Source organism: Thamnophis elegans, chromosome Z (assembly GCF_009769535.1).
Source record: "Thamnophis elegans isolate rThaEle1 chromosome Z, rThaEle1.pri, whole genome shotgun sequence".
Taxonomy (NCBI): Eukaryota; Metazoa; Chordata; class Lepidosauria; order Squamata; family Colubridae; genus Thamnophis; species Thamnophis elegans.
In genome coordinates this window covers 19,741,756-19,765,265 of record NC_045558.1, presented here as the reverse complement: position 1 = coordinate 19,765,265, position 23,510 = coordinate 19,741,756, and the positions used below count along the sequence as shown (strand labels likewise).

Below are 23,510 nucleotides of genomic sequence, written 5' to 3'. Positions count from 1 at the left end.
AATAATGAATGGATGATATTGAATGGTAATAAAAGCCCAATATTAGAGCACATCTTTACATACATAAATTCAGTCACCAGCATATCTAGTTTTAAAAACATTTCATACAAGTGAATGAAGAAACGTGAGAATTTGAGAAATTCTGGAAATTGCTGCCCATTATAATAGTCAATACCGAGTTACATAGCTTAATACAGGTAGTCCTCAACTTACCACAGCTCATTTAGTTAAAGCTATAACACCACTGAAAAATGTGACTTATGACCATTTTTCACAGTTATGGCCTTTGCAGCATGTGATCAAAATTCAGATGCTTGGCAACTGGTTCATATTTATGACAATCACCTTTGGTGATCTTTTGACTGGCAAAGTCAATGGGAACCAGATTCACTTAACAACCATGTTGCTAACTTATCAACTGCAGTGATTCACTTAACAACTATGGCAAGAAAGATCATAAAATGAGACAAAACTCACTTAACAAATGTCTCATGTAACAACAGAAAATTTTGGCTCAATTGTGGTTGTAAGTTGAAGATTACCTGAAGTCTGATTTATAGGCAGTTCATATGTGCACAAACTGTTAAAAATCCCTTTTTTTCATACCAAGATTAATATTGTATCTGTTACTTTTTGAGTTCAAGAAAGTACATGCTTTTGCAATTAAATCTGCCCCTCTTAAATGTTTGAATGCACTTTTGTCACAGATCTTAAGATGCCTATGTGATTATTGACATAGAATCCATAATACATGATGCAACTAAATATACATGAAAGAAGTGCAGTAAAAATTATTTGCATCTGATCTTCTCTTTGGGATAATTAACTAGTAGAGCATTCAATTACAGTGTAAATTGGATAACTAAACAATTGATTCATATACTCTTTTGTCACTGATTTTTTTTATCATGGTAGATATTTTACTTCAATAAACCTTCTTTGGATGATAACTCATATTTACAATGAGAGCAGAGTTGTTAAGCGTTTGCTCTGGTGTGGTGAACACCAGCTGTTTTTAATCAAAGGTGCATTTGAATACCACGTAAAACAATGTGACAGAATCAGTTTATGGTGCCCTGAATGCTTGTTATGATTTAAGATCTTTAAGAGTTAACTGTGTCTTTTGGAGATTGACTTAATTCTTAAAACATGACTACTGTTGCTAAGCGAATAGAAAGAGCACAAGGGCCCCCAATTACTTCTCATTAGAATGTTAACAGTACTCATTTTAAATCCAGTTTAGGATATGTTATACAATGATTTTTTTTAAAGCAAATCCATTATTAGCAAAGTCAATGCATTACTACTTGTAGCAATATTAGTATGCCTCTACATTAGCATGAAAGAGTCCTGCACAGAAACAATTACCCTTAAATTGGATAGCTAGGATATGGATGGGAAAAACATTCTTTGCTCTTCAACATCAACAACAAATTGTCATTGCCATCGATTTATATGAACATCTTGGACAGAATTAAAAGACTTACTTCATGGCTTACTAAAGGAGAGAGAAAAAAAAGATAATGTCAGTTAATGCTGCTAAAAAGAAATCCAAAGATCAACTCTGGAAGGTAACATTAAAACATATCCCTTATTTTAAAATACAGCAATAAAAGGAAAGACAAAATTGTAACAAAATCCTTTTTTTTTTGCCATTACCAACAAATTAGAGCTGCATTTTCCTTACCTTGACAATGGCAAATGCTTATGTAACAATCTATTTAGAGACAAAAGAGGGGGAAAAGCAAAAGACGAAGAGACCTTATATTTGAAAATACATTCTGTATGAAAGAACAATAAAAGATAGGACAGGAGCAAAATGGCAAATTTTAAGAAAAAGGGTGTTCAGCAACATAAAATTGAAAAATTTCATAGAGAGAGGGAGGGAGAGAGAGGGGGAGGGAGGGAAGAAGGGAGAGAGAGGGGGGAGAAAGGGAGAGAGAGACTGATGGAGAGACAAAAAAGGAATTGATGATAAAGCAATGAGGAGCAGTACAACAAAAAGGCACTTGAGAAGACATAAACGAGCCAGTGCCAAGGACTTTTGCTTTTGAATTTTACAATTCAATAATTCAATGCAGGACACCTGGTTTGCCAATTGTTCGTAGGTGATGGCACATATCTCTTGTATGGAATTCACAAGCACAAAGGTGGAGTACAACACTGAGAAACACCAATAAATTCTGACCGTATTGCTTGGTTAACAGAGTTGACACACTATACCAGTACTGACCATACAGTACTCCCCCCCCCACCAAAAAAACAAACACCCTAACCCTCCTTTGCCTATGCACGACACAAGCAATTATACACAAATACAGTATCAGGAATCCATTAAATTGCTGTTACTCTGATGTTCTTCCTTCTGGGCACTCAGCTACAAACAGGATGTCCATCCAATGGACTCCTGCCAAATTACATGTTTTGACAGCATCTTGGATTTTTGCACAGTAAAAAAACAAGTACTTATGGGCCCAGGGTGGGGAGGGGAGACAGAAGGAAATAAAACAAGGAATGGAGGGGCTAAGGTAAGAAGAAAGAAAGGAAAAAGGCAGAACCAAAACTGAATACCCCTCTTAGGTCAATCATACTTGGTCTCAACACCAGCATTTGAATAGTTCAAATTAAAACAGAAACAGAAGTAGACTGTACATGATTCAGATTGTTTAACACAGATTGTTGTCCATGTCTTAGAATATCTGGTACACCCACTGAAGCTCCTGAGAAAAGCTTGGCTCAGCGTCTTCAACGCAGTTTTCAGCCTGTACAGAAAAGGGAGATCTATAAGTCTTTCTGTCTCAATTGTTTGAAATATTTGAGCTCCTCCTCCTCCTCCTCCTCCTCTACCTCATGCTTCTGAATACGTATTCTGTGTGTTCAGTTTATCCTTTTTTAATTTGACACCATCCACAAGTTCGAAATTGTAGTTCTCCAGTGCAGATAAGTTTCTATCGGACATCCCATTGTGCCAACAGGCGCAGTACAGAATGACCCCACAGATGGCGCCCAGCAGCACACCCAGGGCACTCATAGCGATGATGGTGATAAGAATAGGGTCAAGTGTTTTCAGAACATTGCCTGGCTTTCGGGAGATGTTGTCATTATAAGGTTCCCCATTTTCACGGTAAACAGGAGTACATCCTAAAGAAGAACAGAGAGACACAGAAATTATGGAGTGGCAGCATAACCAAAAGTTGGGTAAATAGGACCCAGTAAGAAATAAAAGGACATAGACAAACTTAAGTAGTATTGTGTGCTATCAGTTTATGACTTAGGTTGGTCACTTATTCTGAATTGGAAGCTTCTTCATTTCTCTTGTGTGTGTGTATATGTGTATGTGTGTTGCTATATTTCATAATATCTGAGTATATATTTTCATCCTCATTTAGGCACTAAACATAGTGCCTAAAATTTAGGCATTGAATTAAGAGGCTAATTTTTGCTTTTGCTTTTTCACATTTTACATCTGTGCTGAAAGAGGAGTTATGGACTACTAGGTTGTAGAAAATGCTTCATTTCCAATTTCCACTCAATGGAAACAGAGAAATTGTTTTTCCTGTTTCCAAAAACTGGAACAAATTTATCTTTGCCTTTGTCCTGTTATAAGGCATAGGAAGATTAGGTAAAACTCAAATTATATAGCAGCTGAAAATACATCACTGCAGAAAAATTCTACATTTGATTTTGTGAAATAGAATTTGCTCCCTATAAGAATATCTTATCTTTCATTAAAAAGTAATTTATCCAGCAAACTGCAGCCTTTTCTGGTTTCTATTAAATTAATCTCCTGTAACTATCTTCATGTGTCATTTCAGACTTGGAAATATAGATTGGAGGAGAAACTTCAGAATTATGGAAAGATGTATAATCCAAGCAGTAGTCTTTCTGCCAAAGTAGCCTTACTCTCCAAAGTAAATTCACAAAGATCGCCAAGAATTCTTTGATAATAAATTCTTAAATGCCCTGAGAATAAGTCAAAATATTAAAAATAAGTTTTAGAGCAATAAACCCCCCATGCATATTTGATTTCAGTACTGCATCAATGTAAAGGACTTTATATAAAAATCTCATCTACTTCTAATGCAAGCATAGGCACTTATTAATTAGTAATTAATCACTAATTAATTAATTAGTGATTAGTAAGCCAAAAGTGGATGCAGTCTCTCTCTCTCTCCCTCCCACCCTCTCTCCCTTCCTTCTTTCTCTCCCTCCCTCCCTCCCTCCCTTTTTTCTATGAAGATGCAGGCAGCTGAAAAACACAAATTTTACCAGATGTCTACCCCTGTTTACTTTCAGAGATGGCTTTGAAATAGTTCTTGTTCTAAAGGCTTAGGAACTAGCAGTATTTGATGTCACATGTTCATATTTCAGGGTAAAGAATTTCCATTATAGGTGATAGAGCAAATGTCCTGAGATTTAGTATAAAAAGTGGAAAGAGGGGGACATAACTAAGGCAGAATATCAGCAAATAGCCCAAGCTTGTAAAGATGAAGTGAGGAAAGCTAAGGCTCACAATGAAGAAAGGTTTGCCACAAAAGTAAAAAATAACAACAACAACAACAAAAAAACTTCTTCCAACATATTAAAAACAAGAAAAAGGTTAAGGAAACAATTGGTCCATTGCTGGGAGAAAGTGGCAAGAAGGTGACAAGCAACAGGGAAAAAGCAGAACTATTTAACTCATTTTTTGTATCTGTCTTTACACAAAGGGAAAAAACAGCACCACAAAAATCAGATTAGGAACACAAGTTGAAATAGGGAAGAAAATGGGAATAGGGAGAAGAAATAGGGAAGAAAACTCGTCTACCCTAGACGAGTTCAAATCACCAGGACCGGATGGATTACACCCCAGGGTTGTGAAGGAACTGGCAGATGATATCTCAGGACCACTGAACTATATCTTTCAGAGATCCTGGAGCACTGGGGAACTGCCAGAGGACTAGAAAAGAGCTGATGTGGTTCCCATCTTCAAAAAAGGAACAAAATAGATCCAGGAAACTATAGACCTATCAGCCTGACCTCAATACCAGGAAAGATTCTGGAAAAGATAATCAAGCAACGAATTAGCGAACACCTAGAAGTAAATAAAGTAATAGCCAAAAGCCAACATGGGTTTGTCAAAAACAGATCATACCAGACTAATGTTATTGCATTCTTTGATAATGTGACAAAATTAGCGGACCAGAGGAAGGCGATATAGTTTACTTGGAATTCAGTAAGTCATTTGATAAGGTAGACCATAATCTACTACTAGATAAAGTAGAAAAATGTGGGTTAGACAGCATCACCACCAGATGGATTTGTAACTGGCTGACCAACCCCACTCAACATGTTGTCGTCAATGGAACTGCATCTACATGGACGGAAGTATGCAGTGGAGTACCCCAAGGCTCTGTTTTAGGCCCAGTACTCTTCAACATCTTCATCAATGATTTGGATGAGGGAATAAATGGGGAACTCATCAAATTTGCAGATGACACCAAGCTGACAGGAATAGCCAACACTCCAGAAGACAGGCTTAAGATACACAAGGATCTTGACAAAGTTGAACATTGGGCACTATCTAATGAAATGAAATTCAATGGTGAAAAGAATAAGGTTCTGCATTTAGGCTAGAAAAATGAAATGCACAGGTACAGTATAGGTGGTACCTTGCTCAATAGTAGTAACTGTGAGAGGGATCTTGGCGTCCTAGTGGACAACCATTTAAATATGAGCTAGCAGTGTGCAACAGCTGCCAAAAAAGCCAACACAGTTCTAGGCTACATAAACAGAGGGATAGAATCAAGATCACATGAAGTGTTAATACCACTTTATAATGCCTTGGTAAGGCCACACTTGGAATACTGCACTCAGTTTTGGTCGCCACGATGTAAAAACAAACAAACGTGGAGACTCTAGAAAGAGTGCAGAGAAGAGCAACAAAGATAATTAGGAGACAATAGGCTAAATCATATGAGGAACGGTTGCAGGAACTGGGTATGTCTAGTTTAATGAAAAGAAGGAGAGACATGATAGCAGTGTTTATTTATTTATTTTATTTATTTATTTATTAATACTTATAGGCCGCCCTTTTCCCTGAGGGGACTCAGGGCGGCTTACATAAAATGAGGGGGGGGGGTATACAGACAATAGACACAAACAATACATAGAAGTAAAATAGTAAGCAACATTCATTCATCATTCGGGTGGGGACAGTTATCTTTGTCCCCAGGCCTGACGGGCTAGCCAGGTCCTAAGGGCTGTGCGGAAGGTCTGGACGGTGGTGAGGGTACGAATCTCCACGGGGAGATCGTTCCAAAGGGTCGGAGCTACTACTGAAAAGGCTCTCCTCCGTGTAGTTGCCAGTCGGCACTGACTGGCAGATGGAACTCGGAGGAGGCCTAATCTATGTGATCTAATTGGTCGCAGGGAGGTAATTGGCAGGAGGCGGTCTCTCAAGTACGCAGACCCACTACCATGAAGGGCTTTATGAGTGACAAGTAGCACCTTGAAGCGCACCTGGAGATCAACAGGTAGCCAGCGCAGCTCGCGGAGGATAGGTGTTATGTGGGTGAACCGAGGTGCACCCACAATCACTCGCGCGGCTGCGTTCTGGACTAGCTGAAGTTGCCGGATGCTCTTCAAGGGCAGCCCCATGTAGAGCACATTGCAGTATTCCAGCCTAGAGGTCACAAGGGCCCGAGTGTTCCAATATCTCAGGGATTGCCACAAAGAAGAGGGAGTCAAACTATTCTCCAATGCACCTGAGGGTAGAACAAGAAGCAATGGGTGGAAACTAATCAAGGAGAGAAGCAACTTAGAACTGAGGAGAAATTTCCTGACAGTTAGAACAATTAATCAGTGGAACAGCTTGCCTCCAGAAGTTAATGCCCCAACACTGGAAGTCTTTAAGAAGATGTTGGGTAGCCATTTGTCTGGAACGGTATAGGGTTTCCTGCCTCGGCAGGGGGTTGGACTAGAAGACCTTGAAGGTCCCTTCCAACTCTGCTATTGTATTATTGTATTGTATTGTATCCTCTGAATAGGAGGAAGAGAAGACTTTTAAAGTACATGATGGGAAGCTTTGTTTCACATACCACCACCCCTTTAAAAAAAAAGCCTCAAATGCAATTATGGGAGGATTGGAGAAATTATAATTAGATTATCTAATGTTTCTTCCTGAAGAATAAAACGTTTGAATTAAAATGATCAAAACCACTCTCCAAGCCAGTTGTAAGGAAAATACCTCTTTGATTTGCCACTACAATGCATTCTATTAATGCAACTGTTGATATGTTTGAACATGGCTGTCCCAAAAGTTTTGTTTCAAAAGGCAACTGGACTTGAAGACATTTCACTTCTCATCCAAGTAGCTTTAGTTCTGAAGAAGTTCTAGAATGAGAACTGAAGAAACTTCTTGAGTGAGAAGGGAAACATCTTCAAGGAAAGCAAAATCCAGTTGCCTTTTGAAAAAGCATCTTTGGGCAACCGTGACCTGGATGACTTGAGTTTCCCTATAGATATGGCTATTTTGATAAAAACAATCTAAACAATGGATATGGATGAATTTGACATAATCCTCTTAAAAATCTTACCCTGTATTATTGGTTACCATATTATCTGCATTTATTCCTCTTTTACATCAAAAATGCAAAATATATAAACAATATTGAGTGCTATAGGCAAACAAACATATTAGTAATAATTGTATGACTTTATTAGACTGGGTCACTTATATAAGGTGGATGGACCTACTTGGCAGTGGTGATGCATACACCATTGGAACAGTTGAAGGACCAGGTTAGGAGCAGATTATGTCATGAAAAAAAATCTATATGATTATTAAGAGACAACACCAAGTTGATGGCACAATCAATCAACTACAAGTTAAAAATAAACTCAAATGCCACTAAGATTGACATGAAAATCAAGTTAATTTTTAATTAAAAATATATTTTACCTGTTTGATTAATATCTGGCTCTACTTCAACTATTTCATTCCCTGCACCATTTGATTCTGTTAAGCAAAGAAAATTGACATTGATTATTTTAATGACAAATACTGACGGGTTATCATGCTGCCAATATGATACTGAGCATTTTTCTTTCTTTTCTAAGCATGATTATGTTGGTTTGATGGAGCTGTTCATTAACCTGATTTTTCCAAAATTAGCAAAGAAGAAAAAAGCCCTCTCTCTACCATAGCATGGCACAGTTTTAGTGCTATCAGCGGGGGATTCTTGTCTCAGAGAAATGAAAATCCACATATAAAATTAGCATGTTTCATTCATTGCATTTATAATCTTGAAAACCAATGCTATTAATCAGTCATAAGTATCCTTTAGCCATGAAAAATAATTATGTTAACTGCAGTGCATATATAAGGATATTAGAAGAGAAACCTGCTGTTTAAACTCTTACTTGATAAGACTTTGACCTGAATGACCAAAAACACGTGAAATTAATTCCAAAATTAGCCTATAGTAAGTAGGTTACCTATAGTAAGTTTAGAATCAATCTTTTCACTCAGACCTTTAAGGCTAAACAATTTTGAAGCTTTGAACTGTGATAATTTTAATTGGTTTTAATTTTTGTAGTGTTGGATGGCTTTATTGTTGTCCAGTGGTTCTAAACTTGTGGTCTGCAGACTTCTTGGAAGATTTGAAGAAATGTTATGATTTAAATCTTGAGTTAAATCTTAGGGGTCCATGCCAAAGAAGCTATTTAAAGGGAGTTTGTAGTGAAGAAAAGGTTGAGAACCACTGTTGTAGAACATTCTAAGATTGGCATTAATATTATAGGATTACAGCCAGTATTTTTCAATTTTTTTTACTACCAGTTCTGTGGGCGTGGCTTGGTGGGCGTGGCAGGGGAAGGAAACTGTAAAATCTGCATTCTCACCCCACTCCAGGGAAAGTTACTGCAAATTCCCCATTTCATCCTGATTGCAGCTGCACAATTTCATACTTTTATGAATGGTCAACCTATTTCTACTTTAAGCAGACTTATTTAGGGTGTCCAGGTCAGCTATGAAGCTTACTTAAAATTATTTAAACTTAAAGTACTCAAATCAAGCATGTTTAAATTAACTAAAATCACCTATTTTTCCACAGGACTAAGTTCTTCGGGTAACTTGTGAAAACACATGGTAGGGAAAAAAATAAAGGTAAATCAACTATTGATATTTAGGATCCAACATTTGTTAACAAGATTACTATAACCTTTATTTTGTATATAGGTAGAATCTCTGCCTTGAGTATTTATTAAAAAAGTTGGAAATAAAAATGTAATAGCAAAAATAATCATCATCAATAGAATCCACGGTGTTTAGTATGGTAAATTTTATATCTGCTACCAAGTGTTACTTACTTCGGCATTCTTCCTGTGTTATGTGGCTGTCAAAGTTGATATCATCAACTGCAATTCCTCCATTTCCCTTTACATTTCCCTTTCCAATTTCTCCTTCCACCATTACCTGATAAAAATAATTTACATTTTGCTGTTTAAAACACTAATGGTCAGAACAAAGACTAGTTATTGAATTTTTAAGCAAGCATACATTGAAGAGACCAATCTTTTGTTATCTATCAAGGCTCAAGATGTCATGTGATAGTATTACTTTATGAAGAAACAACTCTTTCCGAGAAAGTGCAATTTTACCCTCAGAGGTAAAGTGTAAAACAGATTGTATTTTTGTGAGGTAAATCAGCATTCAGAGATCCATTCAGTTCTAATATAATCTTTGCAGGTCTGCATATTCCCAACATAATTGATGAGAATTTTTTTTATAGAAGTAGCTAATAAGGAACATGTTCCCCTTTATTTAATTCTGTTATCATGTGATGGATTAAATTACCCTTTGGGATTGCAGGCATTTTAGATGGATATTCTCTCAAAATGGCTGCTATGGGATTTACCAGACAGCAAAGTGAGGTTGTTCATTCCTTTTCTTAGTGATCTGGGACGTTTTTTGCAACCCCAACTTAATTTTCCTCTATTGTTTTTTTCTGAGTGTGAAGATAACACTGAGCTACACTCATACATTATTTTATTTTCTAAAAATATCTGTGGGACCCATATGAACTTGCCTCCCATTTCTTTTAAATTTAAAGAACAAATAAAAGCTGTGGAGCCTTACTGACCCCCAATGTTGAGTGGGAATGGGACAGCTTGCCACACAGCCAACTCACTGCCATGGCCAACTTGCTGCTTGGCAACTCACTGTGACACAATTTAACAATTTGATTTAATTATTTAAAATAAATAAAAATATTTTAATTTTTGCCATTTACATTCTGTCCCTCCTTTCTCATTCTTTCTTTAATGATTCTATTCCATCATTTATTTGATATTAGTGTAATTTTTGCCTGCAACAAGTTGGCCTGTGACAAGTTGGCCATGGCGAGTTGGAATAGACCCAATATGAACACAACTTTAGTGAAAGGGGAAGAGGGAACAGGAGAAGATAAGAGGTTTCCCAATATACAGCTGAGTATAAACCATGGTGGAAAGAAGAATTATTTTAAGCTTCAAATGAAAATACCCAAAATAGCTAAACCAAAATCTTATGAAAGGTCATAAGGAGGATTAAAGTACAGGTGTCTCACCATCTGATGGATGGTGCTCGTGATAAGGAATCTCCTGCAGTGGAAGACCCTCTTTTGGGAGATTCTCCTGTGGTCTTCAAAGAGATTCCTTAAATATGTTTGCATATTACGATGTTTAGCTATTGCTATAATTCTGTACTTCTGCTTGGCTTATTTTTGACTCCTGTACTTTTTTCATAATATAGATTCATGTATAAAATATTAAACTATATGAATTTGGCTCAAAGAAAGGATTCATCTCCCCAAAACAAATGACATATGAAAGAAAATGAGAGCAGACCTGTAGATTTGATGCCATAGGGTATACTGTAGATGGCAAATTCATATTTAATATGGAGTGAATAATTCAGTTTTTGCTTCTCCCAAACGCAAATAGTGTAAATATAATTAGATATGATGATATGATTATGTCTGTCTTTGGCAACCTAGTGCTCTATAGACATGTTGAGTCTCTCAGAATTTCTAGCCAACAGTTTTTGAATGTCATGATTAGGAACTCTGGAAGCTGTCCCCCAAGCACACATTGGGAAGCTGTTTCATATTAAGCGAAATAAACATCAATATTGCCAGCCTTCATTGGCTGCAGATTCTTGGGTCTTTCATACTCCTGAGACCCTTTTAAGACATGGGTAGTCAACCTATGGATTTAGGGCAACCCGAGGACCTATGTTTAATTACAAATGCCTTTTGCAAATAATTGATTCAGACTTATGGCAACAGCAATGGGTCCCTCCACCAGCACTCCAATGGGCATGAAGGAAGGAGCAGGAGAAGTATATATTATGGAAAGGAATGCAGAAGATCAGTAGGTGTCATGCTTTCTAGGCAGACCAGGCAAGAAACATGACCAATTCTATGTTATCGTAAGGTTGTGTTAACAGAATCTTGCAAGTCTGAAAGATGGCGCAGTGGTTAAAATGCAGCACTGCAGGCTACTGCTAGATCAGCAGGTCAGCGGTTCAAATCTCACCGGCTCAGGGTTGACTCAGCCTTCCATCCTTCCGAGGTGGGTAAAATGAGGACCCAGATTGTTGGGGGCAATATGCTGACTCTCTGTAAACCGCTTAGAGAGGCCTGAAAGGCCTATGAAGCGGTATATAAGTCTACTGCTATTGCTATTGCTATTGCTATTACCTTGTCTCCTTTGCAGCCTAAGAACTTGTGGGGTGTGTGTTTGTGTGTGTGTGTGTATTTGTGTGTGTCCCTACTGAACATCTTTCTCTGCTCAATATGCAGCTGTTGGCCCTTTCTTATCTGGCTGTTTCCAAGACAGCATTTATCCCACCCACCCCCTCTTTCCATACTCATTCTTACATATCATTATAGCAAGAGACCTTTTGTTTTGCATGCAGGAGGTTCACTTGAACTACTTCAACACTTAAGCAATTATCATTGAGATTTAGTTTTCTAAACTGGAGTTTAGAAGTCTGAATTTTATTCTCAGCAGTGCAGTAAAAAAAAAAGGAGGAGGACATGGGGGGAGAAGGATGGGGGGGAGGAAGAGGACAAAGAGGAAGAGGAGGAGGAGAAGATGATGACTACTGCTATCCTTTTGATCTATCATATTTTTGTCTCTTACTAAATAAACCTCACTCATCTAAGCTCAAGGGTCCCATTTTACTTTGTCTGGGGCCCTTTGCTCACTGCATTGGTATCTTAATGAAACTCAGGTCTCTGTGGCTCTAGTTCTTATTTTATCCCTATAGCATTTCTCTCCACGAAAGATAACTTAACGTGGAGATTCAGTCATGCACAATGCATGGAATGCTATTGACCCAGCCCCCTTTTATGCTTAAATTTCTTGGCCTACCTGATAATGTTTCACAGATTTGTGGAGAAAAACCCGGCCTTCCTTCCAGCAGTTTCCCTGATTTCCACTTAGTGTCCATAAGACCCGATCGTATTCTTTAGGGATCTGGTACCGCAGTTTGATTCTTAGTGTGCCGACGTGAGGGCCCAACATATGATACCAGAAAGTCATGCAAAGGGCATAATTTTGCAGGTTGATGATAGGGCTGATGAGGCGAACAATTTTGCCTTTCTGGTTTTCATCAGCTTGGGAATAAATAAAATTGCCATCTCCTATTGTGACAAAACACTTCATTAGACACAACGACCAAATTTTAACTGCCTTAAACTTCAAGCATTACAACACGAACAGGCTTTTTCTAAGGAGCTGCAACTGAAAAGCTTTTTGAGAAATATCTTGGCATATATGGGTATGTCTGTCTGACCTTCCTCTTCCACTAAGGCATGGGCATTCCTGATTTTCTAAATGATAAGGCATCCTTTTAGTAACAGCATGGAGAAATTCTTAAGAAACAATGTGCTGGGTAGTAAGAGTGGAGATATTAAGATGTGTTTCCGCTCAGATCAATTCATCCCATCCAGTTTTCATTTGTGCTGTATGTATTTCTTGTGCTATATGGTAGAACACTTATAAAATATGTACATATTTGAAATGCAATTTGTCATAAAATATACTCGTTGCATGGAGTTGCAGTAAGTTATTGAATGGGAAGCTGCATTAAACAAGTAGAAGAGCAGATAACTCTCCCTCTCACATTACTTTGAAAAGTGAATGTCAGATTAGTTTGCATCCATATGTGGACTGACGAATACTTTAGCCATAGCTTCGTCTGTACTTTAAAGCAAGGGAAACCATGAAAGTTATTGTTAATGTTGCCACCAGAACCCAAATTCAAGTCTTTAGATCACCCCAGGTATAAGGGGAAGTACAGAAATCCCATCTTCATCAACATCCTCCTTCCTCATTTGCTGTGTAATACACAGAATTTCTCTTTGCACTTGTTTGGATCGGGAACACCCAGGCACTTCTGGGTTGAAAGGGTTAGCCAGAGACATCACCGTTGCCCAAGCTCCTTCCATGTCCCTGTTAATCTGCCCACCAAAGAAGTACTTGCAATTGCATGCTTTCAGACTGCTTGTTCGGAAGGAGCTGGAGAGAATGATAGGAGCTTATCCCACCACACAGCAAGACCTAGGTCTGGGTATGCCGGCTTGCTAACCCAGCATCCTAACCCTCTGAGCCACCATACTTATTTTTTCTTCATCAGCCCCAAATTGAAAGAACCAATGGTTGGGATAGGGAAGGAATAGGCAGGAGGGATCATGGCTACCTGGTGTATTTCCAGGCTTTAAAGAGATATTTTAATTGCTATTGGTGTATATTCCAGCTCAGTTATATTTGATGGGATTTAGCTGCTGTATGTGAGGGAAGATTTTCCACCCCATTTTGTGTTTCTGCATTCCAGACTGTAGTTTTGCAAATGTGCCTTCATAGCTCTTCAGTAATCAACCAATTTATTTATTCATTTCCATATATAGTCAAACCATTTTTCAAGAGAGAACATGTCAAATGGCTATACTATGTAAAAAGGTGCAGGAATAGCAATTGATTTGTTCTTTTAGCGGTATCATGAAGCTGAAGATAGTTAAGCAAAAAAAAAAAGATATCAGGTATATGGTGTGTGTGTGTGTGTGTGTGTAATTCCTTGTACACATGTTTTCAGATTATGGTTTAGAAATGTGGAAAGCATTGAATATCTGTTCCTAACAAAATCTCGTTTAAGAGATATAATTTCCCCATTCCCCAACCCTTCAGTGAGAGGACAAGTCATGCTTGTCTCTAGACACTCATGGCAAAGTTCAAATATTTTTCATTTCAAGAACATTATTGCAATTCTGGGTCAAGAACTCTGCCTTTTTTGTCTTAATTACAGCTGAACGTATGCATGCCTTTTAGATTCTGTCAGCCCTTGGCTAACGTGGCTTTTAACCTCCCTTCAATGTCAGTTCTCACTGAGTCGTTTCATTTTACTTTGCATCAATTTTTCTCATTATTACAGCCTTCATTTCAGCTAACTGCCTTTTGCTTAATTTGATGCCGTTTATTTGTACGGTGCCATTCATAGTCAAAGTATTTAAAGTTTTTTTTCCCTACCCCTTAAAAACTAAACCGACTTGTCTCAAGATTCAATTGAACTGTCTCTAAATTTAAGGAGCCCAATTTCCTTGTCATTCTCATTAAGTAAAATGGGGATTGGGGTAGAAAATGGAAATGGGGAAGGAAGGTTCATTGCTAGTACTTCTGACTATCTACATAAATGAAAAAAGGGAATGAATAATTGAAATATGGTCACAATGTCATCCTTTGTTCAAAAGGTTTCTGTCCTCAGAAACAAGCAGTTAGAAGACCTAAAATCTCACTCTAGGAGGGTTTGCACCTGATAACAAAGCTTCTGAAAACATCTTTAGGAGTAGCTGAAATTATGTGAACTTGCAAGTTTAAGAAAATATGCATACACTTAAAAGCACCAGGTTAATTATGCACAGTAATTAAATCTAGTAATTCTAGGGCGGGATTTGAAATGGCACCATTGTTTTCATCAAGGCAAAGCAGAATTGACATACAGATACAAGGTACAACCGTAACGGGGTCTGCCCAAGACAGTGGTAACAGCTATCAAACTGGTCAGTCACATGACCCACCCGATTTTACAACCTTTTTGCAGCAGTTGTTAAGCGAACACAGCAGCCATAAAACAAATGCGTCAGCTGTTTAACTAAACCCATTTCTTTGCTATGGTTTGGTTTTGCTGATACTGGAAGGTCTGATTTTCAGCAAAACCATCATGAAGGGTGATTATGTGACTGTGGGATGCTGTAAATGATTGTGCTGCTGCATGCTTGAAGTGCAATCATGTGCCTGATGGAGGAGGGCGATCGATGGAACTTTGTACCTGGATTTTAAGCCCTTTTTTGGATCTGTTGTAAGTTCGGACGGTGACTAAGTAACTGGCTGTAAGTCATGGACTATCTGTAAATGTTAGTCCTGGAAGATCTTTTATTTTAAAGACAATATTTATTTCCGTCCACTTGTCACTGGATCAGTTGTTAATCCTACTTTACCTGTGTGGTCCTGAATGGGCCCTGTTTTGCTGGTGAGTACTGCCCATCTCAAGTCCAGCTGGGCATCATGTTCCCAGCGACAGATTGTCTTTTGAGAACTGTAGCCAAATCCACAGTTGAAACCATATGCTGGAAGTTCTTCAGTAATGGAATAATGGATGGCTGCAAGAAACCAAGATTTAATTTGTGAAATTATTACTGTACTTTAACTTCTTTTCAAAAATGTAACTAAAGATAATTCTAACAAACTGCCCACAGCTAGCCACTGGCTAGCTTTGATACCTACTGCATTGACTGGCATGCAGTGATCGGCATTAAATAGCAATAGCACTGTGCTGGAGAGGGAAAAGAACCATTTTTTAGCATTCCCATATGGCATTGGTCCGAATCATTGTATAACATGGGAAAGACAGCTTCAAAACAGCAAAGCCACCATGGCATAACAGTAAGCCTAATGTCTCACACAACTAAAGAAGGCTGTCAAGCACCGTCAAACTGGTTTGCCCCATGTTGAAATAAATGGAGTCATGCATAGGATAATCTAAAACCATAGTTTTCAACTTAAACATCTATACAGTGGGTGGATTTCCTGAATTCCTCCAACCAGCATGAAGTTCACATATCTTAAATTTTCCAAGGTTCAGAAATATTGATCTAAAGAACCTGTTGCATGAGATCATTAAGTCTGAAATCTAAACTTACCTAATTCTGCATGATTCCTCAATTGCCTGTTATATCAGAGATATGGGGGCATCAGTGCCAGGGGAAGCTGCTAGAGCTGAAACTCTTTCAAATCAGCTAGAGGCATGGTCAGTGTTTCATTGCTCAAGAGGCAGAGCTGGGTAAAAGACTGCAAAGACTCCTTCCATTGATATGGGAATAAACTATAGTTTGGATGACCTGGGACATGTAAGTCTTTCCCCCAGTTTCATCTAAACATGGTATGAAATAGATCCTGCTTTGAATGTAGCCACATAAAATATAGAACCTTTGATTTCATTGGTTTTAGGTTTGGTTTAGGTTTTATTTGACTTGTATGCCGCCCTATTCCCAAAAGACTCAGGACGGCTAACAATCAGAAGGGGAGGGGGTACAAAAATAAAAATAGAAAACAGAAATTTAAAATACAACAACAGTCATAACCTTGAAGGGGGCTGGATAGTTCAACAGCCCCAGGCCTGCTGGAACAGCCAGGTCTTAGTTGCTTTGCGGAAGGCCGGAAGGGTGGTAAGGGTCCAGATCTCAATGGGGAGATTGTTCCAGAGGGCCGGAGCAGCCACAGAGAAGGTCCTCCGCCGGGGAGTCGCCAGCCGACATTGGCCGGCAGATGGAATTCGGAGGAGGCCTAGTCTGTGGGATCTAGTAGGTCTTTGGGAGGTGACTGGCAGGAGGCGGTCTCTCAAGTAACCAGGTCCGATACCATATAAGGCTTTAAAAGTAACGACTAGCACCTTGAAACGTGTCCGGAGACCAATGGGCAGCCAGTGAGGTGCACCCACAATCGCTTACGTGGCTGCATTCTGGACAAGCTGAAGTCTTTGAACACTCTTCAAGGGCAGCCCCATGTAGAGCGCGTTACAGTAGTCCAGTCTTGAGGTGACGAGGGCGTGAGTGACTATCCGAAGGGCCTCCCGGTCCAGATAGGGTCACAATTGGTGCACCAGGCGAACCTGGGCAAAGGCCCCCCCTGGTCACAGCCGACAGATGGTGTTCTAGAGTCAGCTGTGGATCCAGGAGGACTCCCAAATTGTGAACCCTCTCTGAGGGGCGTATAATTTCACCCCCCAGGATGAGAGATGGAATAGCTGGACCATCTTTGGGAGGGAGCATCAATAGTCCCTTGGGCCTGAATAGAAATCATAAATAGGGCAGTAAATTTTAATCTGACATATTTTCCTGCCTTGTCAAAAACAGGTGGATGATACCAGTACTGAGACCAGGTTTTTACTTTAATTCAGAAGATTCCCACAATAAATATACAATTGAAACCAGAAGTTTTGTTCTGAAAGCTGATGGGCAAAAAACTGGAAAGAAAATTTGGAACTTTGTTTATTATGTATATTGACATCAGCAAGAATCTTATTTGTGTAAAGATGTAAAGAACACTAATTTTCACAATGGAAGAGTACATGATAAAAGTGAGAGCTAGTAGAGATTTGGCAAACTGTTTTAATTAAAGAAAATAATTTATCTAGTTTTGTTTTTACTTGAAAACTGATTTTTGCTTGAAATAGGTAAAAAGTGAATTGGATCAAAACTTGGATTTTAGGTTTTGATGATTAAAATGGTTTTGTTATTATAGAAATATCTTGCAGTGGTCTGTAAAGCAGAAGCTTGATGTTGTATTCTATTTATATTTTATTACACTGAAAAAAAGTCAGAAGACAATTTTTTTCTCTTTCTAAACTTTTTTATTCTCTTAGTTTTCCAAGTATCATTTCCCCCCTGAATTTTTATCTTCTGACTAAAGTTAATAAAAGTTATATTAAAAAATAATTGATACGTGATACTAACCTAACCATAAGGAACAGCCCACAATCATCCATGTACATTTTTCCTATGTAAACTGGATCTGCTAGTAAAGATTTTTTTTCCTCATTTGTAATTTTATTATAAATATGCTATGGCTTCTAACTACGTTTTGCTCATTTTATCAGCTGGATAGATGTAGTTCACGGATCTTATGAAACTGGATACATAATACAGCCACTTGTGCACCCAAATGGTTATGCACCAACATCTATATAAATGTATGAACAATATATTTTTCTTTGTTTCTGTTTTAGAACCAAGCTATCAATGACAAATTTCTGAACAAAATTACTTGGACAATTATTTTGGCAATACTACCAACCACCGTATTCTTATGCAGACAGTGCGATAAAAATACAAAGTACCATGTTCTGGCAATCTGCATGCTTTGCGTGTCTTCGTTTAAAAATATCTGGTAGCAAGACATAAAAAAGAATCTGCTTTGATAAAATTCCCAAAGAGCTTCTATCAGTCTGCAGGCTATTCTAGATTAGACAAGCAGCAAATCCATTGTAAAACAAATCTATGCAGTTGATACATCTTGAATGCAATGTTTTATTTTAAGTAAGGTTTAAAACTCTATTGCAATCCTACAATTCATTCCTGTATCTTACTGCACAAATGGAGACTCTCAAATATGTATCAAAGTTTTCCTTGCAGGTCTGCTTTCGATATAAAGGGATATTCCACATGTGGAAACTATATTAAGAGAATTTCCTGATGGAGTTCAGAACCTGTCTGGCAACCAAAGAAAGCTCTCCACAATATATGAATTCCTGTTCTACATTTAAATAATCTGTTTCCCCCATCTGCTTCCTGAGCTTCTACTTCAAGGATTTCACAGCATTCCAGAAAGGCTATTCCCTGTATTAAAAGAATGATTTGTTATGTTTTGGTTTCATTAGCCTTTCTGCATCTCCCCATTGCATCTCCATTCATGTGTGAAACAGGTTGAAGAACTGCAGAATCAGGTAACAGGGTTCATATCTGGAATCTGGATCAGGATCCAGATACACATCCAAATGCAGATGTTAGTTTTACACACTGAGAGATATCCTTTCCTGCACTTTGCACAAGTTACTTATCAATAGGTCTAGTTAGCGAGCCCTTTGCCACTAGAGGTACACAGAGCGGGTTTCTTTGCATTTCTCACAATAGAACTGAATCATAAAGTAGTTCCAAATAAATATAATCATTTCCACTTGGGAATGTTGAATCAATCGACTACTTATCTATCCTGCTTTTTCAAAGTATAAATATATTGCCAATGCTGATCAATATATACCAAGATTTTTAAATTATATATGCTCCTCAATTAGCCCACAAGATGGCAGCAGTTATACAAATAGTTTTGGATAAGAAGAAAAGACAATATGGCTGACAGCCAACCAAGAAGACTATAAAGTTCCTTGTACAGCATGAAAAGTATGGTGTTATGCAATTTCTTTTGGTCAGGGTGAGATCATGTTTTGCTTTCAGCTTCTCCCAAAGTCTGCCAAATAGTCTTATACGAAACTGTTTATTATTTTTCAAGGGAACTTGGAATTTGAATTTAAAAATAAAGTTGTTCAACATAATGGGAAGATTGCTTTAATCCACAGTTTCAAAATATGCCAAATTCTTTTATTATGATGATGAACTACAAGAAAGTGTCCACCCATAACCTTCGATAACTCCCAAATGAATTAATTCTACTGTTCCTGTCGAAATAATGAGGCCTGTCAAGGCCTGAAGACTCAACTAAATTCATTTAAAAAATGTATATCCCTAATTTTTTAAAAAAGGGAAAAGCAATTCCTATATATATCATGGGAAAACTGAGGAGCTCATGTTTGATATATTATGTTGCTGTTATATTGGATTATATTTTGGCTTCAAGCATTCAATCCTTTTTAACAGGGATGAGGTAGTGTATTGATAGCATTTCTGTCATACTGTGCTATCAATTGTGGTTGGCATAACTGTATCAGTTACATAAGAACATTTAAAGAGTATTTTAAACTTTTTTAAAACCAGAGGAGACAGAGAGAAGTAGAATGAAAAAAAGAGAAGAGATGACTATTTACTAGAAAGTTGTAATACTGAGTTGTTAAGTATACTTCAAGCCTGCACCAATATATAGCTTCTATATGAATTCAGAAAGCCTGTATCCGCTGCTTACATTTGGGCATAATTCTTTCTCTGAATAAAAGAATATAATTTGCTTATATTCAAGTAGCCCTTGACATATGATCACAATTCTAACCAAAATTCAATTGCTGAGTAAAGCAGTTGTTAAGTAAAAGGTGTCCAATTTTATGACTTTTTTGCTTGTTCAGTGAATCAATGCAACTGCTAAGTGAATCATGTGCCATTAAGTGATTCTGGCTTCCCCCACTGACAGGTTGCCAAAAGCCAGTTGGGAAGATTGCACATGGTGATTATTGATCCAGAATGCTGCAACTATCATAAATACATGTGGATTGCTAAAGACCTGAATGTTGATCACACAACCATGGGAATGCTGTGATAGTTCTGAGGACTGGTCATAAACTATTTTTTCCAGTGCCATGGTAACATCAAATGGTTACATATATTGTATTGATATATAGCAATAGTAATCACATTTCTATACCACTTAACAGTGCTTTACAGCTCTCTATAAGTGGTTTAGAGAGTCAGCAACAATTGCCCCCAACAATCAGAGTCCTCATTTTACCAACCTTGGAAGGCTGGAAGGCTGAGTCAACCTTGAACCAGGTGAGATTCAAACTGCCAAATTGTAGGCAGCTGGCAGTCAGCAGAAGTAGCCTGCAGTACTACATTCTAACCACTGCTCCACTGAGGCTCATATCTAGCTGTACATTGATGCAATTGTTAATTTTAGTATAGATTACAGCATAAACACTTGAAAGCAATTGATATCTGATACACCCAACTAAGCATTTTAAAACAAATGGGAAAACATTTTACTCCAAGTTCTGCATAGGTCAATGGAATGTATGTTATGATGCACATGTCAATGTTAGCTATACACAGCATTATACAGGATTCCCTGCTGTCTCTGAGAGGCTGACATAGCCTGCCTTCCGCTCTCAGAGTATCACAAAGATCAACTGTCAGTCAATGCCAATTTGGGTTAGCAGAAACTCACCATGTTGCAACCTTGTAAATTATTTCACTCTGTATAAAGCATTCCCAAACAATCCCAGACATATATTCTCTCATTCATCATTTCTGATGGCTGAGCCAATACAACAGGGATCCTCTTATACAGCCCCAATCTTGCTTCCTGATTACAAGAACAAAAATAAAACCCACAACAAACCCCCCACAAACCACCCAGTTTGTATATTTGCAGCTTTCCAGATAAGCAGCAAAATGCAGCAGCACGATAGATGCCTAACAAGCTGTTTAAATTAGAGTTGAGGACAAAATCTCACCATCCAAATCTCTATAAGACTCTTTGAAAGCACAGACATTACATGCTATTGTGTAATTAAAACAAATCTGGCCTATGAGAGTAGCCAGCAGCTGCATTTCTTGGCCACATCTTGTTCACAGCTGGAACAATTAATGCTCCACATGAGCAGCCAGCTAGCCAAGCCCTTTGCAATGTCATTCATCTTTCTTGGCCCACCCAGTTTTGATATGTTTTGACAGCTTTTCTGCAAGTAAAGGAATATGATGCAGCTAACCACATAGCCAGTTTTGAAGTAATGGTGAAACAATGGAACCATCAAGCTACCAAGCACCAGAGTAAGTTTGACTATGAATAGACATTCAAAATAGTCACCTCTGTGACATATTTCATTTTTAACAGGCATTTTAATTGCTGGAATGTCATGGAAAAGGATGGATCATGCCTCGGTGCTGTTGCAAACTCCACTTTTGAAATGCTTTTAGTAGTACGGGGAACATTGATTGGTCTAATGTGCGTTAAGATTAAAGAGTTTGAGAGTGTAAAGATCTGAGTTGGAAAAATCTAGACTAATCTAGATGGCAGCAAAGAGATGTAGGAAAAAATACCCCATTCCTAAGAGGTCTGAAAAGGGTGTGCATTAGCACATCAATGTGCCTACCGTCCCTGTCCTAACAACCCCATTTAGTCATATCCATTTCATGTATACACAATCTTGTATATACTTGTGTCTATTATCTTATACATGCTTTACAAAACAAAATAAAAAAAATAAAAAAAATAAACTCTTTTGCAACCCGTTGGTTGTAGAAATTTTTGCAGTTCAGATTTGGTAGGCATATTCATTTAAACTGACTAGGAATTCTGAGACAATAAGATAGGGAAGTCAAAGCATCAGAATGGCATATATCAAGTTTACTTTTCTTTAATTACTTAATGAACTAAATTCATACAGCATTTCAGTCCAACTGGACTCCAATAGTCAAAAGCTGTGCTGTTCAACTTTGGCACCTTGAAAATGTATGTACTTAATGTTCCAAGATTTCTAAATGCAAACTGTTGAATGAATTCCCTTCTCCAAAAATGCCAGCTACAGGGTACCCTCCAAAATGAAGTTTAACAAAATGTGCAAATTATTGTATAACATCCTTATTTTTCCTTTCGAAATAATACTTAGGATCATCCAACGCAGATGACAGCCTCATATGATATTATTGCTGGAGAACAGAGAAAGCCAAATAATAAAAAATGAGTTTTATGTGCTTCATTGGTTGCAGAAAGATGTTCTATTGAGTCTATTTTGTCAAGCTGTGGAATGAGCTTAGAAAAAAAGCGAATTTCAGAACATCTCAAGATGCTCCTATGCCTTGTCAGGAAGCCATAGTACAGACAGCACATGGCAAGACAAAATGGCTCCAAGTTGCCAAAAAAGTAAAGCAAGGCTATATATTCTCCCATTATTTATTCAACCTATGTGCTGAATTTATATTAAGGGAAGATGGTTGGAAGAAGATGAGTGTGATTTTAAAGTTGGAGAAAGAAATATTCATAACTTTCATTAAACTGATGACACTATTCTGACAGTCAAAAATGCAGAAAGTCTGGAATAATAAAAATCAAGGAACTCATTGCATTAAAAATAGGGCTAAAATAGGGCTCTTTTAAATATAAAAGAGACTAAATTAGGGACAATAAGTAGAGCATCCAGCCTTAGAAATGACAATAAAGATATAAAAGTGTTAAACACTCTCTTTTAGATCAGCTCTCAATAGTAAAAGGAACAAACAATTAAGGATTATGCCATTGACTAATACTTGATACAGGTAGCCACAATTGCCTTGGAAAAGATATTTGAATGCCATGATGTGTTTAAGCCTACAAATATCAATATTGTGAAAGCCATGGCCCTGTGATACTTTAAATACTAAATTCTAAATGCATTAGATACTAAATTCGGACTTTGAAGAGTTGAAAGCAGAGGTGGGCTCCTACTAGTTCGCACCTATTTGGTAGAATCGGTTCGTCAAATCGACCGAACCGGTTAGAAGAGGTTCCAC

At 37.8% G+C, this 23,510-nt stretch overlaps 1 protein-coding gene across 1 annotated transcript in view; it reads right to left on the bottom strand.

The window, feature by feature from the left end:
* Positions 1 to 478: 478 nt before the first annotated feature.
* The window catches only part of NRP1 (neuropilin 1), a 161,585-nt gene continuing 138,553 nt past the window's right edge, over positions 479 to 23,510 (bottom strand). The window contains exons 14-19 of the mRNA XM_032237863.1: positions 15,522 to 15,683; positions 12,400 to 12,671; positions 9,352 to 9,457; positions 7,943 to 7,999; positions 2,848 to 3,141; positions 479 to 2,762 (exon numbers count right to left, since the gene is read on the bottom strand). Of these exons, the coding sequence (XP_032093754.1) occupies positions 2,849 to 3,141; positions 7,943 to 7,999; positions 9,352 to 9,457; positions 12,400 to 12,671; positions 15,522 to 15,683 (890 nt within the window). The 3' untranslated portion in view covers positions 479 to 2,762; position 2,848. The remainder of the gene's footprint in view (positions 2,763 to 2,847; positions 3,142 to 7,942; positions 8,000 to 9,351; positions 9,458 to 12,399; positions 12,672 to 15,521; positions 15,684 to 23,510) is intronic.